The 18,364-nt window shown below is 37.4% G+C and overlaps 1 protein-coding gene across 1 annotated transcript in view; it reads right to left on the minus strand.

Moving 5' to 3' along the window:
* Positions 1 to 3,008: 3,008 nt before the first annotated feature.
* LOC106055416 (centromere protein F-like) overlaps positions 3,009 to 18,364 on the minus strand; it is a 29,480-nt gene continuing 14,124 nt past the window's right edge. Inside the window, exons 11-17 of the mRNA XM_056022507.1 lie at positions 9,023 to 17,154; positions 8,863 to 8,898; positions 7,385 to 7,564; positions 6,891 to 7,044; positions 4,989 to 6,101; positions 4,761 to 4,873; positions 3,009 to 4,135 (exon numbers count right to left, since the gene is read on the minus strand). Of these exons, the coding sequence (XP_055878482.1) occupies positions 3,962 to 4,135; positions 4,761 to 4,873; positions 4,989 to 6,101; positions 6,891 to 7,044; positions 7,385 to 7,564; positions 8,863 to 8,898; positions 9,023 to 17,154 (9,902 nt within the window). The 3' untranslated portion in view covers positions 3,009 to 3,961. The remainder of the gene's footprint in view (positions 4,136 to 4,760; positions 4,874 to 4,988; positions 6,102 to 6,890; positions 7,045 to 7,384; positions 7,565 to 8,862; positions 8,899 to 9,022; positions 17,155 to 18,364) is intronic.

The raw sequence follows: 18,364 nt of genomic DNA on the forward strand, positions 1-18,364 counted from the left end.
TAATTTCATATTTTATCTTATATGTTACAGACGTAACGAGACGTTAATGTATAGATTTATCTACAACAATGTTTCCCTAACTGTGTTCCGCGGTAAACTAGGGTTCCGCGAGGCTTGAATAGTAGACCTACAAATTAATTATTCCACAGTATAGAGAAAGAAAAATTGAATCAATTTTTTTCTTTTTTGAAAGCGAAAAATCATTTTTTTTTTAAATCACTTATGCAAGCAGTTTTGTTTTTTTTTACATTTGTATTGCTAAGTTATGTAAGTTCTGTTATACTAACTACTGCAGTAACACACAAAAAAATGTTTACTTTTTTTTTAAAGAGAAAAAATCTATTTAATGTGCATATAAGTTGGACATAATTTAAAACAACAATTAATAAGTAGTTTTTTCATATTATCGTGTGAACTGCAGCACTGTCTCATTGCTGTAGAACACTGAACCATGGAACTATAGGCCTACTAAACTAAAGGGGAAAAAAATTACGGAAATGTTTTTTTCTTGAGGATTTGAATAAGAGATTGGCCCTTTACAAAACAATTAGATCAATTAGATATTCATTATAAGACATCAGTTAGGCCAGGTTGACATTTAACTTCACATTCACTTTCACCTATCCTTTGCTAAAACTAAAAAGAATCACAATGAAATAAAAATAAGCTACAAAAGTTAACTAGAGTCAAGAGGCATATTAATACAATCTAGATTTAGATGAAACCCGTGTGCTGAACAATTTAATTTAAAAAAATGTACCAACACAACTTTGGCCCTTATTATAATACGAAGCATTGAACAATGGATGTACCATGTGACTCTGAAGAAAGTGTAAAAGTGCGTTGGCTCCAGAGCTTTAAACAAATGTAATTAAATTGATTCAAGATAATCTGCAGCTTAAATGTATTGCAAGGAAGCATATAGGAGAAAAACAAAGCAGCGAAATAAATAAATTTGTTAGTGTTTCTTCCTTTGTTATACAAATGTGTAGATTTTACTGACAAAGTGTATCCTCGGCTTGATGCCCTGTGCGGCCAGAACACTGCTGGCTACGCCACTGCTGTACTGTTAACATGCACCCTTAGGCCTGAGAGTCAGTCTCGAGTGTCTACCCCATTAGTTTCGACCTGCATTAGTTATGTGTCCTTTTCTACCCCCCCCCCCCTTTTCTTCTTGTCAAGGTCCTCTAGTTACGAGCGACCGTGGACTTGTTCACCTGTGGCGTGACCTCCGTGACCCCTCTATGTCGAAGGTGCCGCCTGTGGGCCAGTAAGGTCACAGGGGCTACAACCCTGTAATATGGTCCCTCTGTTTCTCTCCTCTGTTATGTCCCTGCCTTTTATGTGTACTTGTATTATGAGCCCATAGAGCAATTATTTTAGGTTTAGTAAATTAGAATGTATCCCAGTTAGTCTGAGGGAGACGCCCCTGTCAAGGATGCGCCGCTCGCCATCCAGGCTCCTTTCACATCTCATCTCATAGCCTCCTGCACCAGGGCTGGCGTGTTTTGGTTGCCTGAAGGTAGACCTCAGCAGCTCTCCACACATTCCCGTTGAGGGTGAGTCACTCATCACCCTCACCAGAACTGAAGGCATTCCAGGCTGAAGTCCCAGGACCGGTCTGCACCTACTACGGGAGTAAGCCCACCGCGTGGCATCCTCATATTCATTAAACTAGTGCCTGCCTACCCGCAGGGCACCAGCAACTGGCTGCCAGCACAACGGAGCCTCAACTCACCCCACCCCTAAAGGGAATCTTGGATACAGATAAGTGAGAGACAGCCGAATAAGCAAACCATACTCGATGTTTTATCCCAGTGATAATATCTTAAAAGTTATCCTAAATCACTCTGTACATCCCCCCCCCCCCACACTCATGGATTGTATTTCTTCTTAACCATTGTTTATTAAATATATTTGTTTCTTCCACAAAATCCTTAAGCTTTGGTTCTTGCTTGCACCTGTCAACGTGCCTATACAATACTAGCAAAATATTTACCACGTTGGCTCTTAAGACTTTACCCCTAGGAGTCGCAGGCCATCGTCCCCATCGGGAAGTGGAAACGGACCGATCGGCGGACTTATTCCACCACACTAGTATGCCAGAAATGCTGGAAAGTTCCGAAGTCATAAGCTGGCACCTCTTGAATTTTGTTTCTCCATAACCTGGATCAATTAGCTGTCACCCTCTTTGACTTTATATCATCTTATAGCTTGGTTCGACCAACTGTCACATTTTCTTTTGTTATCCAAATGACCTTACTTTTTTTAATTTATTAGTTTAAAATTCAAAGACAAGCAGTTGGTCAAAGACTAGATTCTAATTACCATGAAATAAAGTGACTGGCTTATGAAAGGAAAAGCCTATTAAACTGTTTGTTTGCAGCCAGAATGATGGAGATTTGCTAGATGTCAACATTTGTTTGTTAGCTCAGGTATATTCAAATTTTATTTCAGGAAAATTAATTATTGTTAATTATTTATTCTATTTTGTTTTGTTCTGCCATGCACGACGTCATAGGCCTGAGTGATGAGTACAAATAGTTATTAAAATGTTTTAGAGAAAATCTTTCAGTGAGTATGATGATAGTAATACCTACATTCATTTATTTTTATGCATAAAATTATTAGAATACATTTATCTATACAACAAAATCTTATGGGATTGGCATAGAGTATCTGCTGTTTATTCTCATAGATGATAAATTAAACATAAGATACCATAGTTAGAAAACCAACAAACTGTACAGACATTTAGATTGAGTATTAGATATATACACAAAAAATAGAGCAAACAAAATGGTCAAAACAACAAGTGTCAAAATTTAAGTTAGGAAGTAATAAGCATGTATAAAAATTTCTTATTCACATAATCAAACAAATCATTTTAAAGAGACATTTTAAACAAATATCATAAAAAGTCACTGAAAAAAATTTATGCATTTTCAAAGTTTCCCAGCATCAGGAAACAGTCATTTCTCTTACTTGCTTTATTTGATGAGGTGGGGGGGGGGGGGGGGGGGGGCTGTTTGTGATCAATTGTGAAAAAAAAAATCATTTTTAATGACATGAAATATATTTAACACAATGGTATGAAACATTCTGAGGGCTCAACATTTTCCCCATGGATTTTATATGCCTCACAATTCTGGACATTAACTACAACCCCTACCAGGTAGTTGAACTCTTCATCTGTGCAGTAATACACCAGGTGGGTGAACAGGCAAGATCCCCCAACCAGCTTATGAAATTTGGGCAGTATTTCTGGAACTATAAATGGTCGCTACAAAGAGGGATGTGTTGGTAACACTGATGCTGCCTTTCTAAATGAGCACAGGAAGCTTTTCAAACAAAACTTATTTATAGACAAGGTATAAATGCACACTCAAATTTTGTATTCATAAACTGCAGAATCAACACAGCTTGGAAAAACTAGGTCAAGCTCATTTAACTTGCCAATAGCTAGGCAAATAAATAATCCAAGAAACTATGACCTAATGCAAAAAAAAAAAAAAAAGGCTTAGCCTACTCATGAGCTGTATGGGCACGGCTTTTCAAATCAAAGATTGGAAGTTTAAAGCTATCTTCAACTACACTGAAGTTGAGATTGATGCTCGTGCTTGATTAGAAAGAGGAGTTTCAATCAGTGAAGACAGCTAACATGTTGTTTTTTTTATTATTGACTCAATATTCACAGCATAATGTTCCCTTCATTGTCCTTTGATAATGTAATTACTAATCAGCTAATCACAGAGTAATATGCTGGAGGTAGACAAATCAATAAAATACAACAAATATCTGTCAGCACTCAATACACTCAGTTAAATGAACATTCTGTAGAACTCAATGATTCATTGAATTTCAATGGATATCAAACTATTTGTTGAAACACAATATGATACAAGATTCAACTCATAGTACCCAATACTAAAATGCTTCCAAGAATCTACGTATGGAGATGTCACTGAGTGGCACAATCATTCGGTTGGCCACCTTCAGCCTGCTTCTTAATAGTGGCAGATTTCTGTCCCGGGGGCTTGAGCCGTGACAGACCCAGAGGACCTAAGCCTTCTTTAATATTTCTGTCTGTTTTCTGAGGACTGTTTGTTATAGAAGCTAGTACGGAACTGCCAGGCTGAAAGAAGAACAATGCATTTGTGCTATCAAAGATTCAAGCTAAAAGTAAAATTTTAAAAAGAAAAACAAATGTCATATAACATACTTCATAATAACTTCAATTAAAATTATAGAAATAGTTTAAATGTTGAGGTAAAGTAAAAAAAAAAAAGAAAGTTGATAGATGATGATATTAATGTCAACTGTTTCTTTGGTCAATGGTGTCATGTGGCCAGCACAACGACCAACTGCCTTACTTTTCCCCCCTACTTATGTCAGGTACCCCTTAGAGCTGGGTGGACTCAACAGCACCCTAAAAATCCCAATATTCAAAATCCCAGTCTTCACTGAGATTCGAACCCTGGGCCCCAGGTGCTTAATCATTCAACCAGTGTGCCCCATGAGAGTAGAAGTGTAAACACTGTTTTTATAGCTGTACATTTTAGTTGACTAAGCATGAAATATGTTGGGGATGAATGGGGAAGTGATGAGATATTTGGTACACTTGTGTTTAAAAATGGGCAACAAAGACAAAACAGCTTTGAATAAAGATTATTTTTAAAAATACAATCTAAGAACATTAAACAAAGAAATGTTGACAAATGCTGAAGAAGATACAGGAGTAAATGAGATTGATAGTTTACCATTGCCTCAGTGTTGAGCTTGGACCCAAATACTTTAGGTATTGCAGTATGGCTGGTTAGTCGGGTTCTCTGTGGTTTTGCTAGCTGCCTGACAGCTGTTTCTTGTACAGGTTCTGTAATTGAATGATCAGATACATGTCACCATGGATAAAAAGTATTAGATCTGTAGAACTTAAAATTACCATGCTAGGACACAACAAAAGAAAATAACAAATAATATACACATACTTTCATTAACTAGCTTCAGTTTTTTCCCACCAGCAAGCTCCTCGGTTGAATCAGTGGACTGACGCTTTTGTAATGATCTTCTAGTTACCCTCGGTGATAAAACTTTAGGTGGTTCTGCCATTTTCATCACACCAGAATGCTCTTCGGTTGAATCCGTGGACTGATGTTTTAATGAGCTTCTGGTTACCCTCTGTGGTAAAACTTTAGGAGGCTCTGTAGTTTTCGTAAAATCTGTGTTTTTAGAGGTGTCTGAAATTTGCATTATGCTAGAAGTTGCCGGAGACTTTTCAGTTAAAGTTTTACTTGGTTTGGGTGAGGCATGTTTTAGTTTAGGGGAGGGCAAATTTGACCTAAACAGTTGCTGTTTTTTGCCAAGATTAACTGGTGCTTTTGCAAATGGAGATTTGAATTCTGAGGCAGCTTTCTTTTTGTCTTCAGAACGTGGTGTCCTAGTTGGTGTTTTAATTGACTGCTTGAATGTTTTTGAAACTGGTGAGAAAGGTATTGAATGGTGTGAAAGACTGATTGGAGAGGGAACATCTTTGTGTGCTTCAGAGTTTATTTTTCGCTTTTTCTCACTACTGACCAAAGACAATGTGCTGCTCTTTGATGTGTCACTAATATCTGTTGTGCTCATCTTCTGAAGGTTTGGTGAACCAGTTTTCTCTGCTTTACTTGATGTGTCACTACTGACACATGTGTTCATCTTCTGAAGGTTTGGTGAACCAGTTTTCTCTTCTTTACTTGATGTGTCACTACTGACACATGTGTTCATCTTCTGAAGGTTTTGTGAACCAGTTTTCTCTTCTTTACTTGATGTGTCACTACTGACACATGTGTTCATCTTCTGAAGGTTTTGTGAACCAGTTTTCTCTTCTTTACTTGATGTGTCACTACTGACACATGTGTTCATCTTCTGAAGGTTTGATGAACCAGTTTTCTCTGCTTTACTTGATGTGTCACTACTGACACATGTGTTCATCTTCTGAAGGTTTGGTGAACTAGCTTTCACTGCTTTAAGTGTGGAGGCAGTGTTTGAGGAAGTTGGACTATCACTATTTAGACAATTAGGGTCAAAGGTTATAGGTATGTTGTTTGTCTTTAGGAGATGCTCTGAAAGTATTGAAAAATAATCAATATGAATTTTAACAAACAACATCTGTATCTGGAATTCTACATAAATACAATCAACATACAATCAGTTTCTTAGAAATCATTTATGATAGAAAATAATCAAGCTCAAAATGTTTAATTATTTAATATTTGTACTACAGTTGATTCTTGATAGTCCAGTGGTTACGGGTCAGGGGGAGTGTTGGATTACAGAAAATGTCAGTTACCAAATAATAAATCCATTGGAATGTAATGTTCTTTGGTACAGCAAATTTACTGAATACTCTCATTTCGACGTTTTATTCTAACACACTAAAGATAAACTTACTGAACACTCTCATTTGAAGTGTAGGGTTTCATTCTGACACACTAGAAACAAACTTACTGAATACTCTCATCTGACCTGTAGGGTTTCATTCTGACACACTAGAAACAAAATTACTGAATACTCTCATCTGACCTGTAGGGTTTCATTCTGACTCACTAGAAACAAACTTACTGAATACTCTCATTTTGACGTGTAGGGTTTCATTCTGACTCACTAGAAACAAACTTACTGAATACTCTCATTTTGACATGTAGAGTTTCATTCTGACTTACTAGAAACAAACTTACTGAATACTCTCATTTTGACATGTAGAGTTTCATTCTGACACACTAGAAACAAACTTACTGAATACTCTCATTTTGACATGTAGAGTTTCATTCTGACACACTAGAAACAAACTTACTGAATACTCTCATTTTGACATGTAGAGTTTCATTCTGACACACTAGAAACAAACTTACTGAATACTCTCATTTTGAGGTGTAGAGTTTCAATCTGACACACTAAAGCTTTGTTTTTGTCTGCTTGGGCTTTAGCTTTCGCCAGTAATTCTCTGGCATGGTCCTGGTAGAAGTCAACATCCCTCAGGGCTTCTTCTAACTCCGTTTTAAGCGCCTTCAGAACAACAAGTTAAACAAAGTAAATCTCAGAGCCTTATGCAAAACAAATTGATACGTGTGACAAATAGTTATAGTATTATGTTGTACATGCTAATGTTACTAATTACAAGACAGTATTACTACATCTTTAACCAAGCTTAAGCATGATACAAATGATAGTTTTTAAAGCAACGTTAACTAAAATGGCAGGTTTCTTTGAATTTAAATGTTGTATTTATTTTTATTGAAATTTATTATTTGAAAAAAATATGTCAATAACCAAATGTAGGTTTCAACCATACAACCAAATCAACTGATCAAATAGTTTTACATCTAAAAACATATATAGCTCTTACTTCAATCTTTTCTGTATCAGCTTGCTGACTTTTGATTTGCTGGATTTCTTCTGTAAGAATGAGAACTTTCTTCTGCTCCTCAGACAATTTCTCAGACAAATCTGAACATTTTTTCTGCTCCTCTGAAAGTTTCTCAGACAAATCAGAGCATTTCTTCTCTAGCATGAGCATGTCTACAGACTGACAAAGATAAATACATGGTTACAGATCAACTCACAACTTACAAAACAGAAAATGGCTGTTAAGTGATCAAAGCTAACAGAATTGACCTACAAGCCAGCTAAATTATTATCTAGTTTCACTCAAGTATATGAAATCCTCAGTGCTTTTTAATATGGCTATAGTGTACAGCATTTAAACATAAGTAGAAAATTTAAAGTGTCCCTTTAAGACCTTGCGGTCTATAGGTCATTCGTTTCTATGATTGACGATTTACAACGGTGCAATGTGGCAGCACCCACAACCAACTGCCTTTGTTTTTTCCCAAATAACGTCAAGTACCCATTAGAGTTGGGTGGACTCAGGAACGTCTTTAAAATCTTGAAATTCAAAATCCCTGTCTTCACCAAGATTTGAGTCCAAGACTACCAGTATGTAATCTCGACATGGCCAAGCGCTTCATAATTCAGCCACCCTATAGTTAGAGTGTACAGAAATTTAACATAGCTCATGAAAATGTTGTAAGAAATAGCAAATTGGCTGCTATGAAAATACTTAATAATATAAAGAAATTTGATTTCTTTTTTCTGTTTGATTTTTCCCACACCATATTATAATAATAGTCTGATATAGAGAAATTAAACCCTAATTAGTTCATTCAATTTCTTCATGTATGTGCAGACAGACAAGTCTAACAATAATTCTTTTGTCTTCAAATAATAGAGAGTAGAATAAATGAGAATAGGATCAGCTCACTTCCCAATTACAAGAAAAAGGACGCCTATTATTAGCTATCTCGACATGACCAGCGCATAATTTTTCTACCCAGTACCGGACACAACAGAATGAGACATCTGTTCCAAAAGCTTAAAGTCAGGACGAGCGAAACCAGTCCTTGTGGAGCATCACCAGAGAATGCTGAACATGTTCTTCAAAGCTGCATACTATATCAAGAGGACTGAACAAGATTTTGGCCCCAAAACCTTCCTATAGAACAAAAACTATATGGAGAACTGCCCGATCTGGAAACCACTGCGCATTTCATCTCAGATATAGGATTACTGATCTGAACTCTCCGACATGTAAAATGAGAATGAAGAAGAAGAAAAAGAAACTGTTCTTCTGGGTTAGCAACAACTCCTTTCTAAACATTTTCAACTATGCAGCATGTCAAACACCAAGATAGAATTGTTAAGCAATAATACAACAATTCTTATCAATATGTAACATCATATTTAAAAACATTCATAAGGATTTTTGTTTATGTGCTAAGTACAGGATTTCTTTCTTTATGACAGTCATAAGAAATGTGTGTTTACCTGTGTGTCACAATTATTTTCAACTTGAGAACACTTCTGAAACAGAATAAAATGTCACTCATTATCCTCTAAGAAAGGTAAAACCCAGTAAACTAAGTGGACAACAGCTCATTTACACAGGTATTAACTTTATTTGAAAGAGAAGACTTATTAAGCATACCTGTAATTGTTGAATCTCTTTCTCCATGGACATATTTAGAGTCTTAAGATAGTCCAGCTCTTTAATATTAGACTTCATAGTGATTTCCAGCTCTTTGATTTGATCTTTTAACTTCAGGTTTACTTCTGCTACTCCTGCCAGCTCTTGTAGCTTTCCTTCAGCACACTTGATGTCACCAAGGGCAGCCAGAAGTTCTTTTTCTTTCAGTTTTAAAAGATTATTCTTATTTCTGATTTCTGTCTCCAGGTCCTGGACACTGCTTTCCAGTAATGTTCTACTGTCAGCCAGTGACTGGACATCATTGTCTTTTTCAACCAAACTCAACTTCAAGCTCTCCAGTTCTTTTCCCACTGCTTTGAACTTAAGGATGTCCTCTTTCATTTGGTTCCTCTCCGTCAAGAGAGCATCATAGGAGCAAGCTTTCTCTTCTAATGTTTTCATGTTTACTAGCTCTGACTCAAGCTCTACCAGCTTGGCATTTAATTTAGCCTTCTCTGTTTCAGCTAGATCCAACTTTTTACATTCCTCCACCCTTTGTTTGTCTCTTAGCTTTTCACTGTCCTCATTTTTTAATTTCAGTGATTCCACTTCTGCCCGTGCAATGTTTAACTCAACATCTTTAGCCTCTAAAGCATTAGTAAAGCTGATGATTTTGTAATCAAGTTCTTCGACTTTCGACGTCAGATTTTTTTCACTGGCTTGTACTTTGCTCAAGACATCTTGACAAGCCAGAAGACTTTTAGAAGCCACGTCTTTTTCAGACAAAGCAGAGTTCAACTCTTGCAATAAACCGTCATTGCTGTTAACCTTTTCATCAAGAACTTTTTGAAGAGATGCAAGCTTGTTATCCAAATCAGCAGCGGTCTTTGAAACATGTTCAAGTTTTGTTTTCAAGTCTTTATTCTCTATTTTTATTGATTCTACCTCTGCTGCTAACTGAAGGTTTTCTTGTTCTAGTCCTTCTATCATTTGTGTTCGTTCCAAATGTTCTCTTTGCATGTGCTCTACTTCTGAGGTCAATTTTGAAAGTTTATTTCTCAAACCACTGTTTTCAGATTTAAGACTGTCGGCATCAGAACCGTGGGTTAATTTTTCCTGCTCAGCTAAGTTCAAGTCATAATTCAAAGATTCAATGGCATCCTGCAGAGTGCCAACAGTGGAATTCAATTCTTTCAATTCTTTTTTTAAATTAAGATTATCTTCCTTCAGCTGATTAATTTCCCAAACCTTTTCCTCCACCAGAGACTGTAACTGAGAGATTTCATTGTCCTTTGTTTGCAGTTCATTCACTCTGGATACAATTTCCCTCTGCTTGCTATCAACATTTTCTGTCAAACTGGTAATAACTTTCTGCAGCTGCAGCAGTTGTTCCTTGACTTCAAATGTCCCATTAGAGATTTCTTTGTAGCTTCTTTCCAACTCTTCATTTCTTAAAGTAATAGAATGAGTTTGTGCTTCTACTTCCTGTTTCTCTTTCTGGACAGCTTCAAGCTCCAGACATTGTGCTGCATATTTCTTTGACAACTCATCAAGGTTAAGCTTTAAGTCTGAGATTGCGTCATCTTTTTTCAAGATTTCGCTCTTCAAGTTATTCAGCTCCACTTCAACACTGTCTAGTCTCTCATTATCAGAGTGAGCAGCGAAAAGCTCTGCTTCCTTTTCTTTCAGTTTCTTCTCAAAATCATCCCTCTCTCTCAAGGCAGCCCAGAGTTTGTTCTGGGCATCAAACCTCTGGACAGAGACGGACTCAAAAGAGTCTTTGGTGCTCTCAATCTCCATCTCAACATCAGCCAGCTTCATCTCCAGCTCATGGATGCTGTGTTTGTATTTCTCCTCTTGAGATAGCATCTCATTTCTCTCACTTCTCAAGGAGTCATTTTCCATCACAGTGTTGTCAAGCTCTTCTCTAAGCACTGCCAAATTGGCATTTTTCTCTGAGAGTTCCGTTTTGACATCTTCAAAAAGCTTTTTTAGATCATACAGCTCGTCAGCCAGATTATTCTTTTCTTGCTGTAGCTCAGTCATTTTTGAATTAGTTTTTAATACTGATCTGTTCATGTTTTCATACTGTGTTTGCAAAGATTCAAGCTCTAAAGACTTAGATTCTAACTCTTCCTGGACAGTATTCAATTTTAGTTTAGTTTCTTCAAGATCTCTGGTAAACTCTTTCTCAGACTGGGAGTTTTCTAGCTCTGTGTGTTTGACTTTGTTTTCCAAAGCTTTCTTGCACAGCTCTAAGTTAGTCAGCTCTGTAGTCAGTTTATTTATCTCTTGATGGTAGTCTGTGGAGTTTTTCAATGCCTCTGTTAGTTGAGACTCCAGGGTGCATATCTGCTGATCTCTCAACTGGATAGTAGAGGTCAGCTCTGCTACTTTGGATTGATGTCCAGATAATGACTTATTAACTTCACAGAGTTCTTTAATATGTTTCTCATGCTCTAGTGACATTTCTTCAAAAGCATGGTGCAATTGTGTCCTGTCTTTTTCCAATGTTACATATTTTGTATGTAGATTTTCTCTCTCTAGATTCAGTTCTGAATTAGCTGTTTGGAAATTCAGTTTCTCATTTGACAGTGTATATATTTCTAAGTTTTTGCTTTCTAACTCCTTCTCTAGTCTATCAAGTTTTTCAGCAAGGTTGGTCAACTCTTTGCTGTGCTGGCTATTTGTATCTTTTGCACTTTGCAAGTTCTCATTGTATTTGTGTTGCACATCAGAAAGCTGTGAGTGTGTTTCTTCCAGCTGAGCTGCTGTCCTGTGAAGCTCTTCAGATTTCTCCAGCAGCATTGCTTGCAGCTCATCAACAGTTTTATTGGTGCTGGCTTGAGCTGTTCTTTTAGCACAGTCTAATTCAGCAACCTTAGCTTCAAGGTTTTTGATCTGATGCTCTTTAGAAGTAATGTTCTCTAGATGCTCTGACAGCTGAGATTTGGCAGTGCTCAGCTCATCAAGTAGCTGAGCAACTTTCTGTTGAAGCTTTTCACTTTCTGACACCAATGATTGATAGGATAGTCTTTCAGATTCACTTCTATTTTCTAATGCTTTGCATTGCTTCTCCAGACAGTTTTGATCTTCTTGTACTCGTAGTAAACTTTCTTCCGTTTCTTTGAGTTTAGACAAAGTTTGATCACAGGTGGATTGAACTGCTGACAAAGTGTCTTGTTTTTCTTGCAATAGATCTTTAGTCAATGCTAGAGTGCTCTCCAGATTGGTCACTCTGTCCTTGAGAGTCTCTTCTTCCAATCTGTATCTAGTCACATTATCTACCTCAGCACTCAGTGCTGTTTTAATTTCAGACAGTTGCAAGGTTGTACTGTCTAATGTACTCTGCAGCGTCTGGTTGTCTCCATTCAAATCTTTGACAATAGCATTCACATTGTCCAACTGAGTGCTTAACCTTTGTATGTGTTCATCTTTGTCTTCCATGTCCATTTGAAGAAGCTCTAGCTTTGACTTCAAGGCAGTGCTGTCCTGCTCAAGCTCACTCTTCATTTCATGTGCTTCTTTCAGGGCATTAGAAAGTTGACAAGTTAGGTCCTCTATCAGATTTTCTTGTTTCTGGATCTGCAACTGAGATTGTTTGAGTTCTTCTTCTGTTTCACAAAGCTGCTGTTGTACTGATGCAAGTTTGTCCTGATCAAGTTTTTGACTTTCTTGGCTCTGTGTCTCCAGCTGCTGTAATCTCTGCTCCAATTGAAGGAAGTTGGTTTTTTGAACACTTAGTTCTTCAAGTTTGTCCTGGAGATTCTCTTTCACCCTCTCCAAGTCTTCAGATAGACAAGCATTGTTCTCGTTGAGTTGGACTACTTCTACACATTTTGCAGCCAAAGCAGCTCTTTCCGCAGCCAATACATGCTCTATCTCAGAAAGCCTAGTTGTTAAACTTACATTTACATTTTCCACATCTTTTATTTTCTCCTCGCAATCTTTGACCTTGACACAGTAGAGCTCGCACTGTGTTCTAAACTCAAACACTTCTGCATCTTTTCCTGCTATCTCTTCTCTAACATTCTTTAGGGCCTGTTCCAAATTGGTTTTCTCTGCATGTAAATTGCTTTGTTCTATCTCAAAATCTATCAGTTTTTCTTTTTCAGTTGCTCTTGCTTTGTCAAGATCTATAAGCTCTGATTCTTTGTTCCTTAGAGTCTCATTTAAACTCTCTTTTTCCAATTTGAGTTCTTCAAGCTGCAAAGTAAGGTTGGAAAGTTGGACATTAAGTACTTTAATAGTGGCATCTCTGTCTTCTAGATCCATCTGTAATAATTCATACTTAGATTTCAGTGTAGTAGATTCTTGTTCTAAATTAGTTTCACTTTCTTGAAGACTTGCTTTCAACGATGCCAACCTCTCTTTCAAATCTGCAGCACTATTTTCAAGTTCTTGTATTAAAACTTCTTTTTGTGACAGTAACTCACACTTCACTTGTAATTCTTGATTAAGATTTTCTAACTGATGCTCTGCGTTTTGTTGGTAACTCAACCTCTCTTGCTCCAGCTGCTGTAGCTGGGTTTCCAAGTGCTTCAAGTTTTGATTGCAACATTCAAACTCTGAATTCTTATCTGCAAGTTCAGATCTGGCACTGTTGAGTTGGTCGCACAGTGTGGTACATTTTGATGTTAAATCTTCCAACTCTGATTGTTTCAAAAGGTACATTTCTTTTTCAGCCACCACATTGGACTGAAGACTAGAAATGAGATTGGTGAGCTCCAGTTTTGTTGTCTCAAGGTTACTGATCTTTTCTTCACATTCTTTAGTTTTTTCCCCTAAGTTGGCACACTCAGAAACCATCTGTTTCAGTTCTGCATCAGTATTTTCTAGCTGTGTCCTTGTCTCAACAAGAGTCTGTTCTATGTTAGAAACTTTGATATTTAAAGCTTCTATCTCTTGGTTTTTATCAAACAGTGCATTAGTGGAATGTTCAAGAGACTTTTTCAGTTCACATATTTCAGTCTCTTTATTAGTAGAACTGTCTTTCACTAAACTGTATTCTTCTTTTAAATTGGTAAGCTGAGCTTGTAAGTTGATCAGCTGAGTATTGAGTTCTTCAATAGTTGCGTCCCTGTCTTCTAGATCCATTTGTAATAGTTCATACTTGGATTTCAGTGTAGTAGATTCTTGTTCCAAATTAGTTTCACTTTCTTGAAGACTTGCTTTCAACGATGCCAACCTCTCTTTCAAATCTGCAGCACTATTTTCAAGTTCTTGTATTAAAACTTCTTTTTGTGACATTAATTCACACTTCTGTTGTAATTCTTGATTAAGATTTTCTAACTGATGCTCTGCATTTTGTTGGTAACTCAACCTCTCTTTCTCTAGCTGCTGTAGCTGGGTTTCCAAGTGCTTCAAGCTTTGACTGCAACATTCAAACTCTGAATTCCTATCTACAAGCTCAGATCTGGCACTGTTAAGTTGGTCGCACAGTGTGGCACATTTTGATGTTAATTCTTCCAACTCTGATTGTTTCAAAACGTACATTTCTTTTTCAGCCGCCACATTGGATTGAAGACCAGAAATGAGATTGGTGAGCTCCAGTTTTGTTGCCTCAAGGTCGCTGATCTTTTCTTCATAGTCCTTATTTTTTCCGCCCAAGTTGGCACACTCAGAAACCATCTGTTTCAGTTCTGCATCAGTATGTTCTAGCTGTGTCCTTGTCTCAACAAGAGTGTGTTCTATGTTAGAAACTTTGATATTTAAAGCTTCTATCTCTTGGTTTTTATCAAACAGTGCATTAGTGGAATCTTCAAGAGACTTTTTCAATTCACATATTTCAGTCTCTTTATTAGTAGAACTATCTTTCACTAAACTGTTTTCTTCTTTTAAATTGGTAAACTGAGCTTGTAAGTTGATCAGCTGAGTATTGAGTTCTTCAATAGTTGCGTCCCTGTCTTCTAGATCCATTTGTAATAGTTCATATTTGGATTTCAGTGCAGTAGATTCTTGTTCCAAATTAGCTTCACTTTCTTGAAGACTTGCTTTCAATGATGCCAACCTCTCTTTCAAATCTGCAGTACTATTTTCAAGTTCTTGTATTAAAACTTCTTTTTGTGACAGTAACTCACACTTCACTTGTAATTCTTGATTAAGATTTTCTAACTGATGCTCTGCGTTTTGTTGGTAACTCAACCTCTCTTGCTCCAGCTGCTGTAGCTGGGTTTCCAAGTGCTTCAAGTTTTGATTGCAACATTCAAACTCTGAATTCTTATCTGCAAGTTCAGATCTGGCACTGTTAAGTTGGTCGCACAATGTGGCACATTTTGATGTTAATTCTTCCAACTCTGATTGTTTCAAAAGGTACATTTCTTTTTCAGCTGCCACATTGGACTGAAGACCAGAAATGACATTGGTTAGCTCCAGTTTTGTTGCCTCAAGGTCACTGATCTTTTCTTCATAGTCCTTATTTTTTCCTCCCAAGTTTGCACACTCAGAAACCATCTGTTTCAGTTCTGCATCAGTATGTTCTAGCTGTGTTCTTGTCTCAACAAGAGTGTGTTCTATGTTATTCATTTTATTGTTTAACTCTTCTACCTCTTGACTTTTATCTGCCAGAGTATTATTAGCAGCTTCCAGCGAGGACTTCAAATGACAAATTTCACTTTCTTTAGCACTAGAACTCTCTCTTACTAAACTGTTTTCCTCTTTCAAATGTGTAAACTCTGTGTGTAAATTGGCCACCTGGGTGTTTAATGTCTCAAGAAGAGTGTCTTTATCCTCTAGATCCATTTGTAGGATGTCAACTTGAGACTTGAGTAGGCCAAGTTCTTTCTCATAGTCAGCACTTGATTCACTCAGTTTTATTTGGGTGCTGTTCAGTTTGGAGATAAAATCTTCATTGCTGTTTTCTAGCTCTTTGACCCTTGATGATTTTATACTTAATTCTTCACTTGTGTCACTTAATTTCTGTTGCAAGGCTTGTAGCTGTAGGTTGAAAGATGCCTCTTGAGACGTTCTCTCTTCTTCCAACTGACCCAACCTACCTTCTAACAATAACATATTCTCCTTAGTCAAAGTGTGCGCGTCTATTGCTTCTTTATATTTCAACTTAACATCTTCAAGGTCTCCTTTGAGAGATAGACATTCTTCTTCTAAACTGGACAAGGTTAAAAGTTTAGTTTGAAGCTCATCCTTTGTAGAGTTCAGTAATGACTCAAGATCTAATCTTCCATTCTGTGTACGGACTAGCTCTTTATCCAACTCCTCTAGCCTACTTTCTTTCTCTTCAAGCCTACTCTTCACTGAAGCTATTTCTTTCATTCCGTCTTCATATTTGGCGTTCACGTCAGTAAGTGCTTGTTGGTGAAGAATATCTATTTGGGATTTCCATGCTTCTAGATCATGAATTTGTTCCTTCAATGTTTTCTTCTCCTCCAAACTGTCACACATCTGTTGAGACAAGTTGGCACATTTCTCTTCCAAGTCTTTCACTGTTGAAATATTTGCCTCATTTTCACTTTTCAATAAATGTATCTGGCTTTCAAAATCAGTGCAGCTGTTTTTTAAAGCTGCCAACTGTTGTTCTAAGCTGTAAACTTTCTCTTTTTCTGTACTGGTTAAGCCCTGTAGGGACTGATTATCTTTCTGAGATTCCTCAAGTTTGGTCACTAAGTCTGCTATTCTTGTCTGGAGATTCAACTCTAGCTGCCTGTCATGTTCAATGTGTTTCTTGAGCTCGTCTCTCTCAGTCAGCACAAGGCAATGTTCCACTTCCATTAGCTGCATCTTGCTGCCAGCATCCTTCAGAGCCATGTTCGCCTCCACCAGTCTACTCTCAGAAGCACTAACTTTGTTGTTAAGCTCAGCAAGGTGTGCTTCCTGTTGTCCAAGTTTGTTGTTAAGGTCAGCAATGTCCTTAACTTTACTTTGTAACTCATCACTCACTTTGGTTAACGAGAGATTGACCTCAGCAATGCAGGTTACTTTAAGATCAAGGTCTTTCTTTAAACTGGTCACTTCATTCTCTAATACTGAAATGAGATGTTGGCCCTTATCACATCTAGTTTGACACGCTATCAGCTCCTCCTCGACCACTTTTTTCTTGTTTGACAGAAGTTCATACTCTTTTTGATTACGTTGTGTTTCTTGTGATGTAGTAGACAAGACTTTATTCAGTTCTTCTTGCCACTTCTTCTGTGATTCTGAGGGTGGAGGGAATACAAACATTTTTGTGGTGAAATAGTTACTATTTGTTTATGTAACATCGTGAGAATGTGTTCTAGTTTAATAAAGCCTTGTTTTAGGTTACCCATCAGTGTTCCTTTAATTCTTATTACAATTTATTAAACTAGAAATTTTCAATTCTATGGATCTATGTGCCTCAGGTATCTTTTTTGGATTTTCGTTCAACACTATTCTCAGTCTGTAAGTAAAAATAGCAATACAAATGGAGCTTCTATTTAGGCCAAAAGAGCTAGTCATAGAGCCTAGCTCGCCATCGGCTGCCGAGAAGTGGCTGCACTGGCTCAGAACATTTGAGAATTTCATCTCCTCAGTCTCTCATTGCGAGATTGACAAAAAAAAATTACTGGAAAACTACGTTTCTTCGAGCGTATTTCAGTACAAAGTGAGTGTACCACGTTCGAAGAATCAATCATCAAAGTTCTACAAAATGTCTGCGTGAAGCCTAAAAGCGACACACGATAACTCTTTGTCGACAAGAGAATGGACAAACCATTGACTCCTTCCTACTTAGGCTTAAAAGTATGGCCAAAGACTGTGACTTCAAAGCTGTCACTGCTGAAGAATATCTTCGTAAGAGACGCCTTCATTACTGGACTGGCTTCAAACAGCGTAAGGCTGAAACTCTAAGAGAAATCTACTCTAACTCTACAGTGCGCCTATGAAGAGGCAAGACAACTTGAATACGTTCATAACCATGCCATGGCGTTTAACATCTACTTTGAAACTCCCTGTGGAGCTAGCGCCGACATGGAGAGGCTTTCTCCAATGACAAAATTAGAACACGAGGTGAGTGCAGCGACTAGTAAAAGATGCTTCTTTTGTGGAAACAGCCCACATCAATGCTTTAAATGTCCAGCCCGAGACGCTACATGCAACTTGTGCGCAAAGAGGGGCCATTTCCAGAAAGTCTGTAGATCGACCAGACAGACACTCAAATTTATAACCTCAGCCATAGTGAAAGCAGATGATGAGACGTCAAGGACTACAATTGTTGAATCTTCCTGGGCATCGACACCAGCATCCGGCCTTACTAAATCTACTATTGCAATACTCGTTAATGGAGTACCATTGAAGGCTCTCGTAGATACGGGGAGTAGTGAAAGCTATATATCTTCTTCAATTGCTAAAAGGTACAAATGGAAATTAGAAATGTCCAGAAACAGAATC

This window comes from Biomphalaria glabrata, chromosome 3 (assembly GCF_947242115.1).
Source record: "Biomphalaria glabrata chromosome 3, xgBioGlab47.1, whole genome shotgun sequence".
Classification (NCBI taxonomy): domain Eukaryota; kingdom Metazoa; phylum Mollusca; class Gastropoda; family Planorbidae; genus Biomphalaria; species Biomphalaria glabrata.